This window comes from Lissotriton vulgaris, chromosome 3_2 (assembly GCF_964263255.1).
Source record: "Lissotriton vulgaris chromosome 3_2, aLisVul1.2, whole genome shotgun sequence".
In the NCBI taxonomy this organism is placed as follows: domain Eukaryota; kingdom Metazoa; phylum Chordata; class Amphibia; order Caudata; family Salamandridae; genus Lissotriton; species Lissotriton vulgaris.
Window position 1 is genome coordinate 230,120,338 of NC_141690.1, and position 10,051 is coordinate 230,130,388.

At 44.8% G+C, this 10,051-nt stretch overlaps 1 protein-coding gene across 1 annotated transcript; it reads right to left on the reverse strand.

The window, feature by feature from the left end:
* Positions 1–1,114: 1,114 nt before the first annotated feature.
* FABP1 (fatty acid binding protein 1) lies at positions 1,115–6,771 on the reverse strand. The gene is made up of 4 exons (XM_086964273.1): positions 6,614–6,771; positions 4,240–4,412; positions 2,523–2,615; positions 1,115–1,232 (listed from the first exon to the last, which is right to left on the reverse strand). The coding sequence occupies exons 1-4, from the start codon at positions 6,678–6,680 to the stop codon at positions 1,182–1,184; spliced, it is 384 nt and encodes a 127-aa protein (XP_086820399.1). The 5' UTR covers positions 6,681–6,771; the 3' UTR covers positions 1,115–1,181.
* Positions 6,772–10,051: the final 3,280 nt, after the last annotated feature.

A 10,051-nucleotide genomic window follows, 5' to 3' on the forward strand; every position in this document is an offset into this window, starting at 1 on the left:
GGCGATAGGCAGTGTTTTAGAAAGGGCCGCGCTAACTCCCAGAGTCCATGCTTTATAAATATCCTCAGACATTTCAATATTAGTAATAAAAAGGCAACTAATGCAGAAACGTCAACAAGAGGACATTACGATCAAATCTCTTGTAGCTGGAAAGGATCCCTTTGGGTTTTGCAAGAGGCAGCTGGTTGAAATGGGTCTATCTCCTGGCATGGTGTAATTTAGTGTGAAAGTGAAAATGAAATAAGTCAAATTATGGTATTTAAATGTGGCAATGGAATGTCTGGGATTTAAAACTGAAGGACCTTAATCATGGTGAGGGTACACAGCTCTTTCTCATAAAAGATAGTTCACTCTTTTGCCGTCATTACTTTATTGCTGTTTTGTAGAACATGCTGAAAAATTGTGACAGTACAAACTTACAATAAACTCACACCACAGGCATACCTCTTGACCAGCTTCACCAAGAAAACAAAAGAATCATTCCTAAAATTACGATTAGGAGTATTACCCTAAGCGGACCATATGGCCCCTTGGCTGCGACCCCTAAAACCAGTAAATTGCCGCCTGTGTGGAACACACGAGGAAAACATCGTATATCTCATTACCATTTGTAAAGAACTGCAGCAAGACCGCAGGAATCTACTGAGACACCTATTCATAAAAAAAGGAATCAGGACGTGCAGACAAGCAACTCTGGTTTGCTTTAGAGGCGACGAAGTTCAAATGGCTTGCCGACTGGTAAAATATCTCGGAGCTGTAGAAATCAGGACCATCATAAGGAAAGAACAAACGGACATGGACAGCACACCCTCAAGACTGTGAGTGCCAAAAACTCCAAGACTGCTCAGAGACTTAAATGGAATCAAAACATTGACATACTCCGAAGAAAGACATGAGCACCCAATGGCGGACGGACATTCCCTTCTTTGTAACATTTTTTTAACTGTATTTTGTAAAATTGTTTTAACCGAACAAGCTGCTACAAATATTTATAACCCTTTCCTTTTTTTTACTGCTGATGGTTTTTGTAATGGTTTTTATTACCTGTACAATAAAGTATTACTTACTTACTTACTTAAATCTATTTAAATTTAAAAGAAGCCAGAAGATGACGTTTTTTCTACAAATAGATGTTTATTACACACATTATACACAATACGAATAGGGGAGTGTGCGGGCATTTAGATTCTCTTGCTGATCCTCTTGTAGGTGAGGTCTCCAAGGGTCAAGATCTGAAAGGAGAAAGATGACATTGCTTTAAATTGGTGTCTACCATTATGACAGCATTCTCAGGATACTCATAAATACACCTGTGGTGATGCATCCACTTTTGTTGGTCACGAACCTCATTAATATCTTTCTTAAGCTCAGTGCTAAATTATATTGTTTTAACAAGATCTTACTGCCCCTCCCTTCATTTAAGATCTTGGAAATTGGTTTAGCATGTAAAGGCTGCTTAGTTAGGGGTGTTTTACGCTGCTACGTGTAACCCATTTAGGCTTCTTTGCTATCCCAGTCATTGTACCATCCTTGCTAATCAACCTATTAAAGGCTACCTTTGGTCACACTGCAGCAGCTCATTTGCATCACATGACCTGTATCCCGGAAGTAGACCAGATCACCTTCCAGTGATTTAGTACCAGGTACCCTATGAGCTTCTCTTGGCCACATTCTGGTCAATGACTATCCAACAGTGTTCTTTCTGTTCCTTGGATTAGATTCGAAGAAAGAAACTGCAGATGGTCCAAACACCTTGCTCGTTATAATAGCAGACACAAAATAGGACGACCCATTAGAAATTGATGTGAGAAGAGTTAGGGAGGGAGTGAGTGAGTGAGTGAGCGAATGAGTGAGTGGCTAAGCCGCAGTGAGTGAATCACATTATTGTAGGAGTGTGCACTAACATGGGAACCATTTTAGTATTTTATTGTGCTAAGACAAGATCTAGCATCAAGTATATTTTGCACATTTAAGCCAATGAAATTTCACTAACACTGAAATTTGGTAGACGTTAATGATTTATAATGCATAAAAAATAAACATACATAACAGTTATGCATACACCTGCATATTTGCAAACATCTACACACCCCGTACCCACAATAGGGTCTACGAATATATTTCCAGGAGAGCATTTCTGTTGGCCAGAATACTTCCTTTTAGTCCAGGGGCTTATTCGGGATGTGCCAGGCCTACGGATGAGCATTTGAAAAATGTCTAGTTAATTCTGGTCCTAAGACTATCTACTAGTGCGTAAGTTTGTAATTTGGGTTCAACCACTAACTTTAATCAACACGCAGAATATTTATACTTTTTTCTACAACACATATATTGTCCAATGCCTAAACCCCATATGCCACAACTGGTTCCTGTAGAAACTATTTGCAGCTTTGCAACTAAATATCCATTACGGTTTTAATGACCAAGATGGCGGTGGAGAGAGAATTGGAAAAGGTATGAGAGATAAAGAAACTCGAGTTGAGGAGAGAGGCACAGCAATTAGGGGCAGATCGTGAACTTACATGGGTGAGTATGTCGCCAGAGAGCTCAGTGAATGAGCTGATGCTTTTCAGGTTCGTTACCAGTCGGTTGTCCCCTTCAAGCTTAACAATTGACTGCAAAGACAAACAATAAGGTAAGAACAGGCACAGAATGCAAAATGGCAACTACGTGACATTACAAAAATAGCTCAAACAATTGAGTCAAACAGCCCCCCCCCACTCCCTTCAATGTATGAAACATTCAACCAGTGACGAGCTTGTAGCCTGCAGATCTTTTGCATTCTGGGAACAGTAGTACCATGCTTCCATTGAAGGACTGAGTCCTAAAGTCAGAACGTGAAATGTGAACTTGGCTAAGGCGACGCCTGACATGGGGAGCTTTTGGTAACTGTTCTCAAGCTTCCTGCCACTGGATTAGTTTACAGTGACCAACATGCGACACAATGCTCGACAGTGTCTAACTTCCAGCAAGGTCGACTTCTGCACGGTGGAAGCATCCCCTGGTTACATTTATTTGTGCGGGGGTGGATTTCTTGTATATATCTGCTGACCACCGGCGTATTTATAAAAGGTGAGACTGCTGAGAAACTGGAGACCCGAGGCAGCCACTCTTTAAAAACCTCCTCCTTGTCTTAAATCACGCGGTGCGTCTGCGGGTCAGGTTAACTGGCGAACACGCCCTTCGCATTTATGGCCCACACTAAAGAATCTGGATATAATTGCAGCTTTTGGGCCAATAAGTAATCTGAGCGCAGACCTAAAACTCTGCCCCTCCCAGAAAGAAAACAAACAGACAGGTTTCTAATGACTTTTAACGCGTCACCCCCCTGGGAACATGGCGCCCTCCCCAGACTGCACACAGTGATTCAGGAGGCGCGAGACACCCTTGCAATGTTTGACAAACTGATCGCCCGATCATTTGTCACATTCAAGACACTGCGTCAACAGAAGCAAAAGTGGCCCCGTTCTGCTTTCTCCTGATTCAGGTGCGATTCATAGGGCTTCACCCATAACCTAGACAATGCATATATTAAAGGCGCACTTGCCCCAAGACTGCATGTGAATAAATGGGAAAATGCACCTCTTAAAAAATGTACTTAGTTTTGTGTTGTTTTGTTCAATAATAATGTTTAGGGTTATATTTAATATACATGCTATCCCTTTCTACTTTTATTCCTGTGTTTAAATATGTGGATTTGAGCATTTCACTGCGCTATCTGCGCTTCCGATTAGCCGGGTCTGGTGGCTTAGTGGACTGATTCGCCCACTGTAGTGGCCTGTGTTCAACCTCATGGTCGCAGGTTCAAATTCCGTCAGGTCCCCTACTTTCATCCTTCTGAGATCGATAACATGAGCGTCATTGAGTTGGATAACAATAAACATCCGTTTTACAGCGCCAAGATACCCTAGGGTGAAGGAGCGCTTTACAAATACTTATGTTTCTGAACAACTTACCCCCGGTCCCGGTGCATATATGCTAGGAGGTCAGAAAAGAGTGAATTTGCCAAAACCTACAAAATTGCTACCTTTGAGTGTCCCTAGATTTAAGACTCGTGTCCTTTGGAAATTAAACATATTGTAACTCCTAGGTACATTATGGAAGGACACAACACAATCACTCATGGCGGTGAGAATAGACATCTGCCATCCTATTGAGAGCGAGGACGGAGGGCCTGGCGCTCTCTGCTGAAGATGCTGGAGCAGCTCAGACAAGAGTGAGACGGACGAGCTTCCTTACCTTGACCTTCTCCCCGGTCAGGGTCTCCAGCTCGGCCTCCTCTCCCAGGGTGAACTCGTTGACCAGGACTTTGCTTCCCGTGGTCACGGTGACCTTGAAGGATTTGCCGCTCTGCTCGATCTCCGAGGTGCTCTTGATGTCTTTGCCTTTCTGGATCATCTCATCGGGGAGACCTGCAGATAGAAGAGAGAACAGATGTCACTAGGAGCCATTAACTGCTGGATAATGCTGAGAATTCCATGATCCTAGGATGGGTGACCCAAGAAACTCAGATTCAGGGCACCCAGAACTCAGCTGCAAAGGTGCTTTGGCGACTTTAGTGCTTTTGATGAACGCAAACTCTCAAATGAGTGGCTTGTAGGCAACAAGGACTTCTGGGCTTCAGGTAAATTGAGGATTCAGCATCCCCCCTCTCATCCTCCTCCCCCCTCCACTCACCATGGACCATCTTTGCTCAGCCTGAACGCCCTCGTCACTGCTCAGGCTACACGGCCCTGTCTGCATTATTCAATAGTGCAGGCTCTGCCTGAACCCCTCCACAGCACGCTGAGCGCCCCCCTTCTACCAGTAACTCTGTGGTCATCCCAGGCATTCTTCTATGTTTGAGACCCGTCTCCTCTGCTGGAAACCTCTCTGTCCACCCTGATGCCCCCTTGTGTGGACTGCACCCCTCTTCTCAGTGTGAACCCCTAGACTCTTCCTAACATGCCTTTCCTGACACAGAACCTCTGCATAGTTCAGATCTCTGTTCCCACTCCATACCCTCTTGTCCACTTGAGCGTCTAACCATGCTCTGTTTGCTGCCCACCAGCCTTGTAAAGCATGCACCCCCTCAGCTGGGTCTGGGAATCCCCCTCTGCTCCACTTGAACAGCCCCAGCTCCCTCAATGCACCCTGAACACCCCTTATTATTCCGAAGCTTACCATCCTAGCGGTTCATTCATCGACTCTCTGGTCAGAATGAACTATCTGTGCCCACCATGGTGCGCCACCGCCGCCCTTTATAGAGGTCTTCACTGTGGCATTTAAATGCCTACAAGCTGATTTTTTATTGCAAAGTCTGGTGGTTTTGTTGTGGCTGAAATTACAATGTTGCTCTTTTGCTTACAACCCATGTACCCCAGGGTTCGACAAGAATGGGGCAAAGATGGGATGAAGCGGGCTGGCACGGCAACCTTAGACGCGGTGGGCTGCCATGGGCCAGTCCTAGGCAGCGGTGATGCAAGGGTGCTGTGAGTCCTAATGCAAGCATGAGCAATGGTGCCTGGATTGCCTATAAGCAGCTGGAGATGGGCTGCAGAGGGACCCTCACACTCTACACGCTGCTCCAAGCACCGCTACCCGTCTGAGTCCAGATGTGCAGCCAGAGTGCTGCAATGGACATATCTCTGCACCATCACCCCTGACCTTGCGTGTCTCACCTGAGGGCATCCCAGAGGCGCATTCCTAGCCCTGGCAGGAATGCTTCATTGTGCCCACCCATTCCATGCTGGCCGCAGTCACAGTGAATGTTCGCGCAAAGCCCAATTATTCCATCAGTTCAATGCAATGACATCAAAGCATGGTGGATGTTCTTTCTATAGCGCGGAGAAACCCAAGAAGGACGTTTGAGCACTTTACAAAACGTTTAAGTGCATGAAAGCTAGTGCATAATGTGAAATCGTGGAATAGAGGGTAAAGCAGACAGAAAAAAGACAGGGTGCATGAGTACAAGTGAAGAGCACAGCAAGAAGAGGCGCAGGGCATGAATATAACAGCTGCACAGAAGGAGAAGCTGCAGGTGCATGATATGTTTATAAAAAATAAATTACAAGTCGTAGTCACAGTAAGAGCATCCCCTGTGTTCAATTAGAATAGTGTGTAATTTCAGCAATAAGACGTTTTGCATTTCACCCATTTAAATCGAGACTCTGAAATCACAACCTAAATAGTGCAGCAAAATGTTTTGTACCAAAATCTGATCTGTAATTAATAGCAAATTAGCCCTTTACCCGCTCAGTGAATTGACAGAATATATACAATCATAAATGCAAACCTATGTAAAGAAAAACACGATTAATATAATTATCAATTTCCAGCCGGTAAAAAACTATTCAAGATGAGTTTCTAAAAACAATTTCTGTAAAAAAAGCGATTCTTTAAAATAACAAAACAGTGCTCTTTAAATAATGTAAAAACATAGATATAAAGCAATTTGTTACGAAATATTTTCCTGATTTGCAAATGTTGTTTTTTATGTTAATCCCAATGTGTGGAAGAGAATGAAACATTCCCCCAGCACTATATTTGCCCATTGAAAGTCATCATTTGTGAAGCCTCGAGCCGTTCTCGGTTGCCCTCCGCAGGTGCCCACGCGCCCCCCAGCGCCACTCACCGATGGCTTTCATGAAGGGCTCGAAGTTCTCCTGGGACTGCAGCTCATACTTGCCGGAGAAGTTCATCTTGCCGGAGCTCCTGGGTGCAGCTGGCAGAGGAGGGAAGGTGCCAGCCGGCAGAGGGTGCCCGTTTATATGAGCAGCGGCTTACCTTGAGAAGAGGTCAGAGGCCGCATGATGCAACGTCTTTTATGACTCGGCTCAAACATTAACCCGTGCCTGGAGCGACGGGCAGTGCCACTCAAACCCCTGGCGCAGCAGTTATCACAGACAGGGCACATTCCAACAGCATGAACTGCTTCTGTGGGGCACAGACCTCAGACGTTTGATGCATGCCCAACTCTGCCCACAACCATCTCCAAACACTTTTCTACAGCGCCATCCACACGGGAGGAGCTATAAAAAAATGCAGCAGGTGCAGTGGCACCAAGGCCCAGGAATGTATGGGGCCCACTTGACTTCTATTGATGTTTTTTTTACTACCAAGCTGGGCGAGGGGGCATTTTCCTTGCTTGCAATAGGTCTCACGGCACCTTTGCTACACCATTGCTCATTCCAAACCTCCCTCTGCACACCCAGCCAGCTCAACAACAATAATCAGAAAGCACTGGCAAAGTCAATAGGTCTCGCCTATGAGAGGTATTGGGTTTGGCAGTGTTTTGTAGCCATGCTGTACAGCAGCAAGAATGCTTTGCAGGGTGGCTAAAACCAATTTAAACAAGCACATGACACAGCCAGGGTTCATGCATTTGTTTAAAAAGTGCATTAATGCTGAATGCATAACAGCTCTTTTTTAGTATTCTTTTTAGCCATGCTGCACAGCAGCCACACTGCTATGAAGCATTGACAAAAATCTTTGCCAAGGTTGGCAATGCCAATACCGTACAGCAGCAACAAAAGGCAATGGAAGAGCCAATAGACTCAAAGGCGAGATCTAATGGAATTACCAATGCTTGTTAGGTCTCTGCACCTGTGATCCAGAGCAAATCAGTTAATCCCCCCGTGAGTGAAAAAGAAATCATGACATTTAGCAAAAAATCCTAAACACATAAAGTAGGCAATTGCGCCCATGTCCATGTTTTAGTAAACATATATTTTTAAGCAGCTAACATCTGTTGTCTTAATAAAAGCTGATAACATCTGCTGTCACAAGAAACATCAATTTGAAATGAGAAAGGCCTTCTAAAACATAGCTTAAAATGGCAAGAGGTTTAACCTGGACGATAGGGAAGAATAAATAACAAAAGTAGTACCTCAATCACAGTGTAATCAGCGGAAGGACAGTAATGAAGCTGAAGCAATCTGTGCTTGGTCCATGCTCCAGCCCAAAAAAGAGGAAGTGAAGCTAGCATGAGCTGGCCAATTAAAAGGAAGCAAATAAGAGTGACAATGAAGCCAGCAAATGTTAAGCAATGGGTGGGCTGCAAGCTCCTTGTTGTATAAAATATCTCTCACAAGTGAGAGTGCATACGGCGCATGTGCCGTCGCAGACAAGACCTAAGAAGCTAACAGGAGGACACACTTCACAAATGTGATATGAGGGTCATAAGTTTGAATTCGCCTTTTGCATGCAGGTACATTGAGGACCATCAATTGGGTAATTGAAGCTTTCGTAATTGATAGCGCTTACATGAAGCAGAAGAGTGGCATGAAGCACTATATAAAAATATGTCTTTTATTTGTAAACCAATGAAGGTTGGAGTCTTTGATAATAGTACCACCTATGCCTGCACAATACCAGGTTACATAGACTTTATAGCAAATCAGGTTACGTGTTTGAAAAATAAGGTGATTAGTGGCATGGTGATATGAAACAGTAGGGTACATCGTTTTATTTGATTTACGAGAATTGCATGGTGTACCAGACAGAGTTAACACATTACAATATTTCCAAATTCAGTACAGGCAAATCCCTCCAACACTGTGTTGAGCATTCTGTGTTCAGGCTGTAATTGCACATTTGTACTGCTCATGGAACCCCAAGGTTATGACTGTGCTGTCTGTTGGATATTCAGTCGTTTTGCCGCTGGTGCTGCAAGTCAACGTTGCCACCATCTAAGACTGCTTCCACTCTCCCTTCTCCTGTTTCTCACTGGGTTGGCTGATCCTAGGAGAAGCCAGCTGCAACATAAAAGCATTGGACTGCAATGAGACCCCAGTAACTACCAGTGGCTGAGATTAATTCACGCTTCCCTTCCATCATTTTTTGTTTTTCTAAGTGAGATGCCCTCAGTGTGACTGATGTACTCAGATGTGGGTCTTCTGCTTACTTTACTATTGGACTCAGACTAGAACTCATTGATCGGGGCCAAAAGACTGGAAGTGATCTGGGGTGTTCATTGGCGTCACACAAAATGAAGCGTCCCTCCTTGCAGAATAGGAAGAGTTGCAGCTGAGTCGCCCATATCTCACATGTATTCATTGGTCATGGCCTGAATGGGGGGCCCCATGAAGTAATGGGGGGCCCTCGGTGTGCCGCAAGGGCTGAAGGGGATGCATTACGGCTCTGGGGGTATTCTGGTCTAAATCGGACCTGGCCTTGCAGTTTGGGATGTTGACATAGAGGGCTCAAAATATTGATGTGGGATGCAGCCCAAGTAACAATCATTGGCTGAGAATAACTCAAGCATTACATCTATCACTTTATCGATTTGCCAAGTTAGACACCCTCAGCACAGGACTATGCTGAGGCATAAATCACGTGTTCACTGTGTTACTGGGCACACGATACCCCAGGTTTGAGGTCCAAGAGGCTGTAACTGCCTGGGGTTACTTGTTCTCCCACCAAGAGGAGACCTACTTGCAGTTCTTGAAATGGAAAAATGGAAGTGCAGGTACTCTGTAGCAGAGTACCTGCTTGTTTCTGAGAAGTGCTGGTACTGTCCCATTAAAAGTATAGCATTTCTATCGAGAAGTGCCGGTACTCTCCCTTCCAAAACAAAAAAGTGCTGGTACTCTGTACTGGACAGTACTGGTCCATTTAAAGCACTGCCTACTTGGCAACTTGGGCTGTACTGCTGCTCTTGGCGCATGGCCAAGTCTCGAAGTCTGATTTGCCGAAGGCTAATCTCAGACTGCCCAAAAATAATAACAGATGAACTAGAATAATGACAAGAGTAATTTTCAATAACACTTTTTGTTTTTCTGGGACTTGGGCCCAACGCTTCATACCCTACATGGCACTAGAAGCATGCAGCTGGTCTTGTTTATGCCCCACAGCAGTCAGATCATATCCCCCTTTCCAGCACTGACAATTCACCCGCATTTATCTCTTTGTCCTTGAGCCTGTCTCCGTGCAAGGGCAGTGCCACGCTGTCAGGGGATGGATGAGGTGGCTTCTAAAGCCTGCTGAGTTGCAACTTCATTGTCAAAGTCTTCCTACGCGGGAAGTCGATGTCACTCTTACTGTGCCTCAGAAATGGACTCCTTCAAGTTAG

Bases quoted from the DNA above. Each gene is read 5' to 3' on its own strand.
- FABP1 (XM_086964273.1), bottom strand. From the start codon at position 6,680: ATGAACTTCTCCGGCAAGTATGAGCTGCAGTCCCAGGAGAACTTCGAG. The intron at 4,413-6,613 runs GTGAGTGGCGCT...TTCTATCTGCAG, and splicing joins GCCCTTCATGAAAGCCATCG to GTCTCCCCGATGAGATGATC. The intron at 2,616-4,239 runs GTAAGGAAGCTC...TTGTCTTTGCAG, and splicing joins TGACCGGGGAGAAGGTCAAG to TCAATTGTTAAGCTTGAAGG.